Source organism: Clavispora lusitaniae (genome assembly GCF_014636115.1).
Source record: "Clavispora lusitaniae strain FDAARGOS_655 chromosome Unknown tig00000105_pilon, whole genome shotgun sequence".
NCBI lineage: Eukaryota > Fungi > Ascomycota > Pichiomycetes > Serinales > Metschnikowiaceae > Clavispora > Clavispora lusitaniae.
In genome coordinates, this window is record NW_027093978.1 from 1,266,368 (window position 1) to 1,280,733 (window position 14,366).

At 44.7% G+C, this 14,366-nt stretch overlaps 7 protein-coding genes and 1 non-coding gene across 8 annotated transcripts; 4 read left to right on the forward strand and 4 right to left on the reverse strand. All coding sequences in view use genetic code 12, as the record gives it.

The window, feature by feature from the left end:
- Window positions 1–622: 622 nt before the first annotated feature.
- Window positions 623–2,098, reverse strand: FOB63_003588 (uncharacterized protein; the record flags this gene model as incomplete). Its single annotated transcript, XM_002615277.1, has 1 exon — window positions 623–2,098. The coding sequence occupies one exon, from the start codon at window positions 2,096–2,098 to the stop codon at window positions 623–625; it is 1,476 nt and encodes a 491-aa protein (XP_002615323.1).
- A 2,169-nt stretch (window positions 2,099–4,267) lies between these two features.
- On the forward strand, window positions 4,268–5,215 carry FOB63_003589 (ZZ-type zinc finger protein; the record flags this gene model as incomplete). Its single annotated transcript, XM_002615276.1, has 1 exon — window positions 4,268–5,215. One exon carries the CDS (start codon window positions 4,268–4,270, stop codon window positions 5,213–5,215), a length of 948 nt encoding a protein of 315 aa, XP_002615322.1.
- Window positions 5,216–5,605: 390 nt separating this feature from the next.
- On the reverse strand, window positions 5,606–5,679 carry FOB63_005604. Its single transcript has one exon. It is a non-coding gene; the product is annotated as a tRNA-Val (tRNA).
- A 670-nt stretch (window positions 5,680–6,349) lies between these two features.
- FOB63_003590 (uncharacterized protein) lies at window positions 6,350–7,402 on the forward strand (the record flags this gene model as incomplete). The annotated part of the gene is made up of 1 exon (XM_002615275.1): window positions 6,350–7,402. The coding sequence occupies one exon, from the start codon at window positions 6,350–6,352 to the stop codon at window positions 7,400–7,402; it is 1,053 nt and encodes a 350-aa protein (XP_002615321.1).
- A 271-nt stretch (window positions 7,403–7,673) lies between these two features.
- On the reverse strand, window positions 7,674–8,987 carry FOB63_003591 (uncharacterized protein; the record flags this gene model as incomplete). The annotated part of the gene is made up of 1 exon (XM_002615273.1): window positions 7,674–8,987. One exon carries the CDS (start codon window positions 8,985–8,987, stop codon window positions 7,674–7,676), a length of 1,314 nt encoding a protein of 437 aa, XP_002615319.1.
- Window positions 8,988–9,477: 490 nt separating this feature from the next.
- Window positions 9,478–10,092, forward strand: OPI3 (bifunctional phosphatidyl-N-methylethanolamine N-methyltransferase/phosphatidyl-N-dimethylethanolamine N-methyltransferase; the record flags this gene model as incomplete). Its single annotated transcript, XM_002615272.1, has 1 exon — window positions 9,478–10,092. The coding sequence occupies one exon, from the start codon at window positions 9,478–9,480 to the stop codon at window positions 10,090–10,092; it is 615 nt and encodes a 204-aa protein (XP_002615318.1).
- Window positions 10,093–11,727: 1,635 nt separating this feature from the next.
- On the reverse strand, window positions 11,728–12,660 carry FOB63_003593 (glucose-induced degradation complex subunit; the record flags this gene model as incomplete). The annotated part of the gene is made up of 1 exon (XM_002615271.2): window positions 11,728–12,660. The coding sequence occupies one exon, from the start codon at window positions 12,658–12,660 to the stop codon at window positions 11,728–11,730; it is 933 nt and encodes a 310-aa protein (XP_002615317.2).
- Window positions 12,661–13,465: 805 nt separating this feature from the next.
- FOB63_003594 (TFIIH complex subunit) lies at window positions 13,466–14,305 on the forward strand (the record flags this gene model as incomplete). The annotated part of the gene is made up of 1 exon (XM_002615270.1): window positions 13,466–14,305. The coding sequence occupies one exon, from the start codon at window positions 13,466–13,468 to the stop codon at window positions 14,303–14,305; it is 840 nt and encodes a 279-aa protein (XP_002615316.1).
- Window positions 14,306–14,366: the final 61 nt, after the last annotated feature.

The window sequence follows — 14,366 nt, forward strand, 5'->3', positions numbered from 1 at the left end:
ACATAAAGGACATTGAGAAGGTCAATAGTAAGAACAAACCAAGGGCAGAAACGTGTATCTACTGGTTTAATTGCAACTGGTTCTCTCATAATTCTGGTTTGTGAAACTGAACTGATCGTTCATGCCACAATCCCAATTTGAAGAGAATTGGGTTACTGAGAATTGAATATCTTTAATTGGTTCCATAAATGCTCACGGACAACTGTGGAAAGAGGTCAAAAGCGTATGTTCATCCATAGACATCAAGTTATTACTTCCTTTAAGATACCGCCTTTAAGTTCCTTAATTGGATAAAAATAAAATACATTGTAAATCTATAGATAAATCTAATAAACTAGTAGCTTGATAATCAGTATTACCTAACATAACTTCATATTATTTTAACTATTACAGTTAATAATAATATTTCTACTGCTATTAATAATGTTTCGCTCTGAAGGATAAAGCTTTTTTAGAAGGACAAAATTTGCCTATGGGAATTGACAAATATATACATTAATATGATACTCTTTTGCATGATCAAGTATCTAACTGTTCCCTGTAACCATTTTCCTAACCTCTTTACTGGAGATCTATACAGTGGCCCATTTATCTTAAATAGGCAGCTGCCGCAGTTTAGGAACTATTCGTAGTCTGATTCGTCTTCGTAATCCAAAGTGTACTCATCGATAAGCTGCGACAAGTCCTCCACCAACTCAGCTTTATCGCCAATCACCTGCAAATGTTGCGGTAGACGTACTCGCTGAATGACTTTCCGGTATTCCTTCAAAGTATCTTTTAAGCTGACGTTCTGGCCGAACGTTGTGGAAAAAGATTTGCTGAATATCGGAGGCGTGGTGTCAACATCGACAATCTCGTCGATGTATGGATTCACGTAGTGGTTACTTTCTGACTCTGGGTCCTGTAGTTTTGCAACTGTGGCCTTTTTGCCTATGGCTTTCGCCTCTCCGCTGATGCCCAAGTTGATGTACTTTTGCTTTTCGTTGGCGTTTTGGGCTTGGCCCAAGTACATATCCATGATATTGGCATCAGCAACCAAGCCAAAATGGTCAGGGCTTTCTTGTTTTTGGCCAAACTGGTCGGGGCTTTCTTGTTTTTCTGTCTCTTCGATGCGGATTTCGTTGACGATGTTCCGTCTGTCGAATCCCCGAAGAAGATTGGCCTCGATCTCTGCCATCCGAACCGGCAGTTCCAACTGGCAATTGAGGCCCCAGATCAGATTCACAAACAGAGCGTAGACGGCAGCACGGTGCCACAGGGAAGAAATGTCGAACTCTGGCGAAAGCAACGACGTCTGCTGGTGTGGCAAGGACAAGGGCATGAAAAGAGACGAGTTTTTCGAAAACTCCACTATGGACTTGATCCGCGTCAACATGTTCGGTTTCTGCGCAAGCAAGCCGTAGCACCACAAGTTGTGCTTCGAGTTGGCGCCGTTGTTGAAGTACTCGTCCTTCAACTGCACCATCATCTCATTGGTGAAGCCACCCCAAGCATTATCCACCTCGCTGACAAAGTTGATGCCCTGGATCATGTCCAGCGCCTCCAAGTTTTTGCGGAAGGAGTCGTCGACTGCGTCGAAAAGCAAAGCAAACTCCTCCTCGCCCACGTTGTACTCCTTGAACAAGAGCTTCTGGAAGTGCTTGTGGTTTCCCATGGGATGCACGTAGTTTTCCAGCTGGAGAAGCGACGCCGGCCGGTACACGAGCTTGTTGTAGTCGGTCCAGTAGGACGTGTTTGCCGTGTTGAGAAGCGCCCCGTCCGGCCTGGCCCCGGCGTCTAGAAGCCGCTGGAAGTCGTTTTTCTCGACCCGGTCTTGTTTTCTCACCTCCACTTCACTGCCAAACGCCGCAAGGTCCACTTTGGGATCCTTGAACTCGTACTTGCCCAAGTACCCGTAGCCGCCGGCCAACTCGATGTTCAAGCTTCGTGGGTAGTAGTTGCATCTGGCGCCAGCTTTCACCGGCCATAGAAAGACAGAGTTGGAATGGGAGAGTTTGGCGTTTTTGGCATAGGGAATGTGCGTTTCTTGAACGTTGTAGAGATGGGTAAGCAAGTGGCCCGAGGCATGCGAGCACGAAAGCGAAACAACCTCGTGCATGGATGGAGAGATGGCGCTTGCACGTGATGTGTAGTAGGTGTTGAGAAGGAAGATGAGAAAATAGAAGGAAAAATAGAGAAATAGAACGAAAACGAAAAATAGAAAAGTAGAACGAAAAATAGAAGGAAAAATAGAAGGAAAAATAGAAAAAGAGTGGGGTAAAGTTTTCCTTACAATCCCTTATCTCATCAAATACTCATTCACTGGTAGAGTCAATCACATAGAATTCATGCAAGTTGAACCATTCCTCAAGAAATGAGAATTCGCTCCGAAAAAGTGGGAGTCGCCCCGAAAAATGAAGTTCGAGTCAATATTCGCACTTGAATCAAACTCGAATACATGGAAATGTAATGTCGCAAGCGAGAAAACACAATTCGTAGGAAACATAGCATAATTCGTGACACAATTAGAAAATCGCTTTACTATAATTGTGGTGATTGCGTATTTCTACATTAAAATCTACAACGGGTATGAAAACTTCATTTGAATGAGCGTTCAGTCGACCTAAACTGATTCCAGTTTTGGACTTTGATTGAAACTACATAGAAAGAGAATGTTAACCAAGGATTCTCAGTGGTGTTAATTGTACAAGATTGGGCGAATGTGAAAATCATCTGAAGAATTCTTATTATTGTACAAATTGTTTATTCAAGTCGATTGCATGCGAACTGGGTGTCTTCGGTGCGAATTTAAATTTCTGGAGGGCGAACATTGAAATTCTGCAGGGCGACTTTTACATTTTCGAAGAGCGAATTTCAGTTCTTGTAGCGTGAATCTCGACGTACGTACATGCGTATTGACGGTCCACCTTGATATCATTTATTCATCGGTCTTCAACAGGATCTATCTTTGATATTAACATCGTAATCACCGTTGATTATCTCTTTTTCTTTTCTTTTCTTCCCTCTGATGCACAATTATTCGCGAACATCTTTGATCATATCGATCACACTAACAATATTATAAGGTGTTTGCCAAACTGATTTAGAATTCCTCCAGTTTGTCGAAACATTGAACCCTAGAGTTTGAAAGATCTCTGGATTGACGATACTACATCAGTGGTTTGAATTTTATTTCTTATTAAATACCGTGGAATGTCAGATTCTGGGAGTTTCATGTCTGATAGCTGGCAATATGCTATCAGCATCATTCTGCTATGAGATCGCCTAGACATGATAAACAATGGTCGGCTTTGTTTCATGTTTCCTTTCCTGCTCTGGAAGATGGTTCAACCTCTTTGAGCTTTTCCAATTTTTAAACGGCCTGAGCCTGGTGCTGACGGAGTCACGCTAGGACTCCAAAGATGATTATCCATTTAACGTTTCTGGTGACTCATTGGCATTTTTTTGAATCATTTGGGAAGTTTTTATTGGGTGATAAGTAGCTGGTTCAATGAGTCAATCATTAACTCAGCATAATAATCGAGCTTTGAAATTGAGCAAAACTACTTCTCAACCAAAAATCATTCAAGCGCTATTTTCTACCGGAGTGTTCCTTCAACTCCTAATTAAAACCTCTATGCCAATATCATGTGTAGTACTTCCTGAAAAAGTGATTCCATAGAAGAAAGGATCGAAACTTTGGTGGACTCATCTATTCTAATGAGGGTAGAAGAGTGATACTGCTTACTATAATATGACTGTTTATTTCAAGTCAGAATCAAGGTGACAGGTCTCGTCATACAATTCGTTAACCAGCATATTATTTATTTCAATGGCCAAGATCGAGCCAACAAAAGGTTAAGCCAAAAACTGAAACATAACATTTGTAAAGAAAACTACAAATCGAATCATGCACAATGGATCACCAAAAAATTCCTTTTTCTGGACACCAAACTTGGTGAGTTTCTAATGTCGCATTTTGCATTATCTGTGTATGCACCTCAGACGCGCTATTACCGCTGTGCATGTGACAGATCCCGAAAGATGAAAGAACAGCGACAAAAGCAAGAAAAAAAAGACGTCAGATACAAAAGCGAAAGCTGACAATGAAACTAAATCAACAAATTGCTCCAGCTTGAACAACGAGAGCCAAAGGAAGTTTCCACTTGCATTCACACTTTCGGTGGCAATGCCACGTCGCCAAACTCAGCCGCATGAAATTTCAAATACGAGCTGGTGGCAAAATCACAAACCTTAAATAGACGTGATATTCTTCATCTCCAGCGACATGGGCGACATCAGTGTGGAAATTTCTCTTATCACAGAGAACAAAAGAGAATCGGTTCTGGTGACGGCCGGTCACTCGATGTTAAGCAGATTCACATCCAAAGACTTTGTGTTGAACTTTGCTTTGAACCATGTGCGGGGCGACTGGAAGATCATCGATATGGATCTGGTTCAGGTGTGTGCTGCCGAATCAGAGTCTTCGAGCCACATAAAGTTTGTGACATTGGAAACGGAGCAGGATTTTGCCCGATTCTGGACACGGGCCCAAACGGCTCGAAAAGCCAAGCTCAATGTGTATTTCGACGAGACAAAGGACGAGGAAAAGGCTGAAACAAGCTCTGTCGAAAGCTCGAGCAAAGAGGAAAGTTCGGGCACATCCACCTTCACGCTTGTAGCCTCCTCGTTGCTTGCTCTTCTTGTTTTCATCTTCTCTACCCCAGACAACGTGCATAGACGGTTTTGCCGTGGACATCCACGGGAGAACATTGCCGGCACCAGATACCACTGCATGGAATGTCCCGACTTTGACTTGTGTGAAAAGTGCTACTTGTCCAACGTTACCATATTTCCCCACAGATCCACACATCGCATGAGGGCGATATCAGAAGAAGACGATTCTTGGAGGGGGCCTGGAGCCCACGACCATTGTAACAACTCGTGGATGGGATCTGGACACGACCATTGTCATAACTCGTGGATGGGATCTGAACCCCACGAACATTTTCCCGGTTGGATGGGGCCTGGTGCCCACGAGCATTTTCGAAACCGCTTTTTCAACGATTGGCTGAGAGACCGGGAACGGTGTCTGGACTGCCGCCGAATGAACGGAAACCACCGCAGAAATTGTCCCCGTAATACAGACTTTCCCAGACGGTGGAGGAATAGAAGAAAGTGTGAGCGGGATGAACCGTTTTGGTCGAACGAGCTGGATGAGAGAAGCAACTGCTGATAAGAATGCCAGTCTCATGTTTAGACGGGCTGACATGTGTCTGTGGCTTCAGTTTTGTATTTTGATTTATAATAAACCATTCATGTGTAGATATGGAGTTGGTGCCCATACCAAACAAACAATCGTAGTTCTATTTTGCCAACTATCTTATCAATGAAGTGCCCATACAAGTGTAGTTCAAGTAAGTGTAGTTCAAGTAAGTGTAATTCAAGTAAGTGTAATTCAAGTAAGTGTAATTCAAGTCATGAGCGTTAACACTGGGCTTTCTGGTGCATGAAGATCAACACAGAACTTATTCTGAATCAGTTGACACTTCCATAAGAGCCATGTTCCAAGTTTATGATATACAATCCCCACTAGCTTTCCCGGTCAAGTAACAAATAAAAAAAATGATTTCGCCCAGGATCGAACTGGGGACGTTCTGCGTGTTAAGCAGATGCCATGACCAACTAGACCACGAAACCACCTTGAAGTCAAAAGTACACGGGATCAATATTTCGCAATGAATACAACAAGACCCAGTGAAGTTTGTACTGTAATCTTGCGAAGCTTTGTCCTAATGCATCTCTTCCTTCATTTTTTCGTCTTCTCATTTCTTTCATTTCTTTCACCTCCGTATTTTGTCGCACCATTTTTGTCACTCTCCCACACATGCAAGATCTGTCGAAAGTGCTCCGAACCAGTCTATCTCACAATCCAAACCAATCTTCCTAGACAGGAAAATACAATAGTAGTCTTAAAAGACTGCACACAAACCTCTTATCACGATTAAACATCTTCAGTGCATCCACACAGAAGAAATGTAGACCCGAATAGCACAGTCAGAAAAACTGCCCCAAAAACTGGCCGTCAGTCTGCCAGTCCTCGTAAAATTTTCCAATGTTCCAAAACACTCTATTAGAACTGACTCCATCACGTGAACCCATCAATGTTCTTTTTTGCTTCTCCAAAATGGTTTTCTCTCGTGGTTTTCTCTCGAGGTTTTCTCTGTGCTCTATGACTTTAAGTTGTTTCTCCAATGTTTCTTCTCGCTTCTGTGGATGTGGAAATGCGACTATCTGCAGTACAACACATTTCCATCACGTACACGTGACAAAACTCTACGTGTAACTTTCACCTCCACCACCAGTCATCATGAGATTCGGAGCATTGTTTTTCCTTTTGGCCCTAGCGATAGCTCTAGACCCGTACAAGGTGCTTGACATCTCCAAAGATGCCGACGAAAAAACAATCAAGTCTGCATACCGCCGATTGTCCAAACAGTACCATCCAGACAAGAACTCCGATCCAGAAGCACATGACCGGTTCATTGAGATAGGACAAGCGTACGAGATTTTGAGCGACGCAGAGAAGAAACTGAACTATGACCGTTTTGGCGACGCCGATCCACACCAAGGCGGCGGAGGCGCCAACTTCGATTTTGGCGATCTTTTCAACCAGTTCTTCCAGCATGGCCACAACAACCACCACGGCCAGCGCCAGAGACGCGGCCCAGACACACAGGTGCGCTTGCTGATGCCGTTGCGGGACTTCTATGTCGGCCGAGACTTTGGCTTTGACGTGGAAATGAACAATGTGTGCCAAAGCTGTTCTGGCAGCGGCAGCGCCGACGGCGAGAGACACAGATGTTCTCGGTGTGGAGGCAGCGGTGTCATTTTGACGCGGCGCCAGATGGGCCCGATGATCCAGCAGTTCCAGACGCCGTGCGACCAGTGTGGCGGAAAGGGTACCACCATAGCCAAACCATGCAAAACCTGTCGTGGCCAGGGAACAGAGCGGAAGCAGAGACACTACAACGTGTACTTTTCGCCTGGAACAGCGAGAAACTCTGTGAAGGTGCTTGAAGGCGAAGGTGATCAGAGTCCAGACTGGGTGCCAGGGAACATGAACTTGGTGATCACAGAGGAAACGGCCGGAAACTGGGGGTTCCACCGTGTTGGAAACCATCTTTACCGTACAGAAGTGATTTCGGCGAAGGAGGCCTTGGAAGGTGGCTGGCAGCGGGAGATTCGTCTTTTCGACGAGGAAACAGTGGTGCTTAAGAGGGGAAAGGGCGAGGTGGTGATGGACGGACACGTGGACGTGATAAAGGAACACGGCATGCCTCATGACGACGACTATGGCCACATGTATGTGGAGTACCGCGTTGTGCCCATTGGGAAAAGTAATGTGAAGGTGGAGTTGTAGGCGAGAAAGGTAAGTAGAAGAATAGATCATAGAGTGTCTCCTGATCAGCCAGGGAAGGAATAAAATGAAGATAAGAGCTAAGACAGAAAACGTCAGAGAAGTAACTTAACATTCACAATTGGTGATACCTTTGATTATCTATTGAGACCAGACACCCGGCGGGGTGAAGTATTTGAACTTCTAACATCAACGTGTCCAACAATAATGCAGCTTCATCAACAATATCTTCAGAGATTGAATTAGGTACATGCATGGGAACCTGCTCATTGAGCTACTCTTCTTTCTTGGCCTCAGTACGGCGCCACAACTTTGAACCGATTATAAACAAACCCAAAAGCACCGCACCAAGCGTCACAATGTTCGTCTGCAATGACGTGCCCGTAGCATTGGGAATTTCTACAGCCACGCTACCCCTGTATCCGGCCTGGAAAAACACCGTGTCGTCGGTGAAAAACTTCTCGTATGTGCCACCAATCTTGTTTTTGTTATCGAATGGCGAATTGGTCAATAAGAAAGCATCCGAGCCTGCTTCACAGCCATAAAATAGATACGGCTTGTCGATTAGGACACTTGTGTGCAGCCTGCTGCTATTTGGGAGTTGATACCGAGAATGCAAGGTTAACTCCACGGGGAACTTGGGGTTATTGACTTCCATCAAAACCTCGTTTCCCCATTCATCTATAGCGTACGAAGGAAGCTCCAAGTTATTTGGACCATAGTTGGCCAAAATTTGCATCTGCTCCGGAATTTGATAGCGGTCAAGGAAAACGGCATTCTCCAAAGTCAAATAGCAATAAAGCTTGCAGTTGCGAACGTCTTCGTCCGTTGGTTCCGAAGGAGAATCTAACTCAAAGATCGGATGCAAGCCATTGGGTTTAAGCTTTGGATCGACCAAGCTGAGCGTTCTGTGTCTTGGCTTGACGTGAAACATGGTCTTATGTACAAATGCATCTTCGTCCTTGTCTTCTTGGTCGTTGTCATTGAATACAGCCCTTATTCCGGTCAAAATTATATCATCTGCAGTAGAATGCTCATCCAAGCTAAAAATGCCGATTTCGGCGTAGTCGGAGGTTTCACTGACCACCAATCTTTTCAGAGCGACTTCCAATGATTTGACGACGGCAGAGCCCTCTGAATGGAAATAATCAAGTGCATCCCAGTTAGTACCAAGTTTATCGGCAAAGAGCAGCTTGACTTCGGGAATTTCGGATGTGTGGTAGTAAAAAGAGTTGAAGGAAAGAATCATGTCGTCTGTGTTGACCAGAATACCAAACAATTCGTCCAAAACCTCGCTTACTTGCTTTGGGAACATGTCTTCCTCGGCACTCCCTGCCATCGCCTGGGGAACTACATACACATGTAGTCCCGGTTGATAATCATAGGAGAAAGGTTTAGTCAACTCTGTGGTCTCAAAAGGTTTGACTATTTGCACCCTCAAAGAGCTAATGTGTGAGTATCTGTCCTTGTCGAAGGAGATTTTGTCCTCTCGAGCAGTCAAGACATTTTCAAGTTCAACATAGGAGGAATTGAGAGTCTTCACGACATTGTCGCTTGGCGAATGCACAAACGTTACCCGATGTCTCATGGTGCTGACTTAATCGTTGGTAGACGTGGGGTTTGTATGGAAGAGTAAACCCGTACCTCCCAAAAGTTTAGCAGCCGTCTGTAAACGCCATAAGCAACAAGAGAAGTAAAGAAATCAGAAATAGAAGAAATCAGAAATAGAAGAAATAAGAACTGAAGGAGGCAAAGTTGCTGAAGAATATAAAGACATCAAGACGAAGAAAGTGAGAAACTGGAAGATTAGAAAGAGAAACAGAAATTGACAATGGGGATAGTTAACAAAAGAGAGGAAGGAAAACAGACGAAGGAAAACTAGCAAAGTTGGAAAAGAATAACAATAAAGAAGGAAGAACAAACCAAGAAAAGAAAAAGTAAGCTAAGTTGGTGGTTTGCCCAAAATGAAATGGTTGCACACGTGACCAGAAACTGACAAAATCACATGCTAATCGAGCCCCAACGGTTATATAAGAATCTGGGGAATCCCACATCTTTTATTGAAGTCAAGAAACGCCATGAAAATCGAACAATTGACTCATCTTGCTAGCCACTTCTTGGATTATGTGCAGTGGACGCCGCTGCTCAAGTTTGCCGTGGCCACGATTCTGTTCAACCCGATTTTCTGGAACATTGTGGCGAGATTGGAACATAGAACCCATTTCTTGACTAAATTGGCTGGCGGCGCTTACAATGGCTGTTATCTTTTAGCAGCCACCATCTTCCTGTTGGGAATCTACCGTGACCACGTTTACCATGGTGCATTGCTTGCACAGCCCACATATTTGCCAATGGTGGAGTCGGGCTTGGTCAAGGCTTTGGCTGTGGCAGCGTTTGGCGTGGGCAACGTGCTTGTCTTGTCGTCAATGTGGGCATTGGGCGTGACGGGAACGTATTTGGGCGACTATTTTGGCATTTTGATGAAGGAACGCGTGACGTCTTTCCCGTTCAATGTGAATGACAATCCAATGTACAACGGATCGACCTTGTGCTTTTTGGGCACGGCCTTGTGGTACGGGAAACCAGCAGGCTTGCTTGTGACAGCGTTTGTGTTTGTTATGTATAAGATTGCTTTGTTTTTCGAAGAGCCTTACACGGCCAAGATCTACGCCCACAGAAATAAGACAGAGTGATAAGATAGCATCTCAAAAGCATTGAAATATTGCAGATATAGATCCATAATGAATGTAAAGTCTTGAATGGCAAGAGCAGATATAGGTACTAGACGAATCGTGGGGTATATATAATTGTTCAAACTTCTACTTTGATAGGTTAAGTAGAAAAGTTAGACGAATATGCTTACGGAAAATGAAGATCGGTGCTGTTTTTTCTAACGAAAGAGATGTAGCAATTTTGACTCATTATTACTGAATGACTTGAGAAAGACAATTTTCTTGACAGAAGGTGCTAAACCTCAAAAGAGATAATTACCCAAATATGTTTGTGAACAGAAAAAAACAAAAGACAGAGAAGGTAATTTTGCTTGTGATGAAAAGCATTTAGACCAAAACTGAAGACCTTTTCAACATGCAAATGTGGTTTCTATTGTCCGACCACATCACAGAACTACAAAGTAAATTACTACAAAGTAAATTACTACATAGTAAATTGAGAACGAAAATAAATAACAGGAAACTCAATTTACATCAATACGATTAGTGTACTCTAAAAGTGATTAACGAAATGAAAGTTTTTGGTATGGTGTCCGCTTGGATTCATACATAAGTGTAGAACATTTTCCATCTGCCAGGGAACTTAACTATATAATAACGAGGAGAATAGATTGAAGACATTACGAACTTATGACCCTAATGACAGTTTATGACCATGAAGTTATGACCATAATAATATGACACCACGATAGACTATGACTTTCATGACGATGAACGATATTTGTAATGACATGAATGATTTTCAGAATGACATTATGACCGCTACATGACAGACGAAAACAACGGAAACCAATTTAATGCCTTCATGTTATGATCTCTCCATAGTATGACAGGCTATGACCATGTACTAAGGTGACAATAATTGCCATTCTGACCAAGACATGAATGTTGTGCTGCTGGCATTATTTCGTATGACCATATAACAAATCATGACCACCAATGAACAATATGACCATGTGGTTATGACGCTGTGCCAGTTACGATGTTTATGAATGTACGAAGTTGATATTTCAACAATAGTGATTAACCAAGAGTATGACCAAGAACAGAAACCATGATGAAAATGCCAACTGATTGCATATCCAGTGAGTTTTGTAATTTGATGAATACAGCTTATTAATGATCAACCTCCCTATTGACACGTAGTGTAATTTCTGACAATAAGGTAGGAATATTGACCTCCGAGGTTGAAAGTGACCTAAATAAAGCCTATGATATTGAGAGAAAAATATGCCTACCAAAGTACCAATGGAAGGCTGAAAAGATTCAAACCCAAACAAATTTCCACAAACATACGTGTTGATGGAGCAACATGACCATCGTACTTGACCTACAATAATTCTAATTCCACCACTCTTCTCATCTTTCCTCTTTCGCCCTTTTCCTCTTCTCTACTTTTCTTCTCTTCATCTTTTCGTAATCATCTTCTCATCTTCTCTACTCTTCCTCTCCCTTCTTCTCTACTCTACTCTCCCTTCTCTACTTCTCTCCCTTCTCCACTTCTCTCCCTTCTCTACTTCTCTCCCTTCTCTACTCCTACATCATCGTCCCATGCCGTTCATATTCGTATCGTCGTACATCCAAGCAGCCCGCTGCTCAGGCAAAGTCAAACGCCAGCCCGCCGCCGCGGGTCTCCACATGCCGAAGCGACAAGGACTGGAACTTCTCGTTCTGCGTGTGGAAGTACAAGCCGCTGATCAGGCCCGGGTCCATGTCGGCGCTATAGCCCGAGGCGTTTCTCGTGCCGTTCCCAGGCCCGATGTTGAGCACAACATAGTAAAAACCTTCGAACGAGGCGTTCTTGAGCACCTTGACCCGCAGGTCCGGAAGAAGAAACTCCTCCTTCCACCGCATGTAAATGTGCAGCGGGTCGGCGGAGCCCGCATGGATTCGCCGGAGCCGGCGCAAAAGCTCGTCCTCCGTGGTGCCGTGCGGCGACGCCGTGAGCTTTTTCCAGTGCTCCAAGTCGTTCTGGAGAAACGAGCCCCAGTCGCTTTCCTCCGTGGCAAACGAGTGCTGCTTGGCGCCCGCAAGCGGGTTGTTGATGATCTCGCCCCGGAAACACGTGGTGATCACCGGGTGGTCGTCTGTAAGTCCGGATATCTCGAAAAACCCCGTCACGATGCCGCATTGCAAGTCCACGGTCTTGAACTCGACCTTGATGTCGTAGCGGGACGAGCCGCTCTGCTGCTCGCCCACAAAACGGGCCCGGGGCCGGAGATACGTGCTGAGGAGCGTGGGCGGTGGCGTTGGCGCCTGCCAGCCGCCTTGTTCGACGAAAAACTGCCGAGCCAGGTCGCCGGCGGAATATTTGCGGGTCTGGCGGCTGATTCGGACGGGGAAACGGGGCGTGGCGGTTAAAAAGTCCGGGAGCGTCTCCTTGGGCGCCACGGGCGGCATGTGCCGCTCCATGTTGGGCGGAACCACCACCCGGAAGTCGCTAGACACAAGTTTGAAGGGCTTGGTCGCTTTGGCCGCTTTGGAAGCGGCGGCGGGCTTTAATTCCCGCTGGTGTTGTGTCACGGGCATGGCAGATCAAGTAGCTAGTTGCAAGAAGTTGGTTATGTAAAGGTTGTGTAAAGGTTGAGTAAGGTTGAGTAAAAGTTGAGTATAAGTTGGTAACGTAAAGTTGGTAAGGTTGAGTAGTGGTAAGTCTTTAAAGTGTAAAGTCCTTCGAAGTCTATCAGATCAAAGGAAGTCTAAGCGGCAAAAGGATTTCTCTGGAAAGACAAATCAGGTATGGAAGCAAAACGGGATAAGATGTTGCTTATCAAATCCGGCAGCGGAGTGTTATTCGGACATATCGGCGTCACGTGTACACCCCATCGACTCTGTCGTTGCCGATCGGAGTCCGAATGCACGGTCTTGTTTTGGTGTTGGTGTGTTTAGTTTTTGTTGATGTAGGCTTATTCAGTTGTCCAAAACTGTTTTACACTCGTATAAGCCTGTTTTTTCTTTAGGCCGGGCCTGGCTTAGCTAGGTTGTCCTGTTAGTATGAGACTTTGTGTGGCATCTTGCCATCCTACTATGATTTGCCAGAAGATGAAAGGTCAGAGATGCGAGAGGTGTTTTTGCCATGACTGGCATATGTCTACTTTGACGCATGTTGCTGTACGAGCATCTTATCGCAAAGACGTTTGAATGGTGTTTGCAGCAACAGACTGCGTCCTGCATCATTTCCCCATCATGCATCGAACCATCTAAACTAAGCGGCACCTGCATTGGCTAACAAAAGCATCCATATCAGTGAATATCAATTGCCTGGCATACCTGGTGTTGAATAAAAGCCAAAAATTGCTGACTCGAATCTGTCCTTTCTGTACTGCTTTGATAAATGAGTACGCCTCCTACTCCGACTCATGTGGCTCCGGACGTTGAAGCCGAGTTGCCGCCCACACCATTTGTGTCTGCTGACATGGACCTAAATCCGGATCTAGACGAGGATGACTCGAGCATAAACACAAAAACAGAGAATGGCAGTACTGCGCCGGAATACGATTCCAATGGAAATAATGGAAACTATGCAGCTAATGGAAATGATGTAAATACCGAAGTGGTTGAGCCTTGGACGCTTCTGTTTGACGAGGCGTATGAGCTCCAGAAGAAGCAATTCGAGCAATCCTCCCAGAGCAAACTCTCGCGGTCTCAACAGAGCCGCTTTGTCAGTTTCGTTGATGAAGAGCTTCTTCAAATCCAGCGGCGCTTTGTCAAGAAACAAGCGGGCGAACAAGAGTATACACTTGAGCAGATTTTGAACGATGTGCAGCACGTTTTGGATCTTGTGTGGGTGCTGGTGAACGCAAAAAACCGTTTATATGGACAGGAAGAGTACTTTGTCAAGATCTGTGGAGATTTGGAAGATTGGCTTGTGCACTTTAGTCTCTCCAGCCCGACTTTAGAGGAACATGTTTTCTTGCGCTTCTTTACGTTTTTCCAGTCCTTGGACGTGCGCTTGTCTTTCCTTATAGACGGTTTTGAAGTGCAAGGAACTCCTCTGAAAATGAGTCCAACGCAGCTTGTGAGGCTTATGCCTATAGTATCTCGGTTGCGCTTGCAGATTGTGAACATGCTCGAACCGACGAGGGCGCAGATGGAAAAGTCGGGTCTGAAGCTTCTAAACAAGTTGGACGTTGCCATCGGACGTCTTTTTGAGGGTGTTCTAGATAGGGTATAAAACATGCTTCTAGTCGAATTGAAAGAAATACTAAAGCGTTGTGGACGATGGATATAGCTCA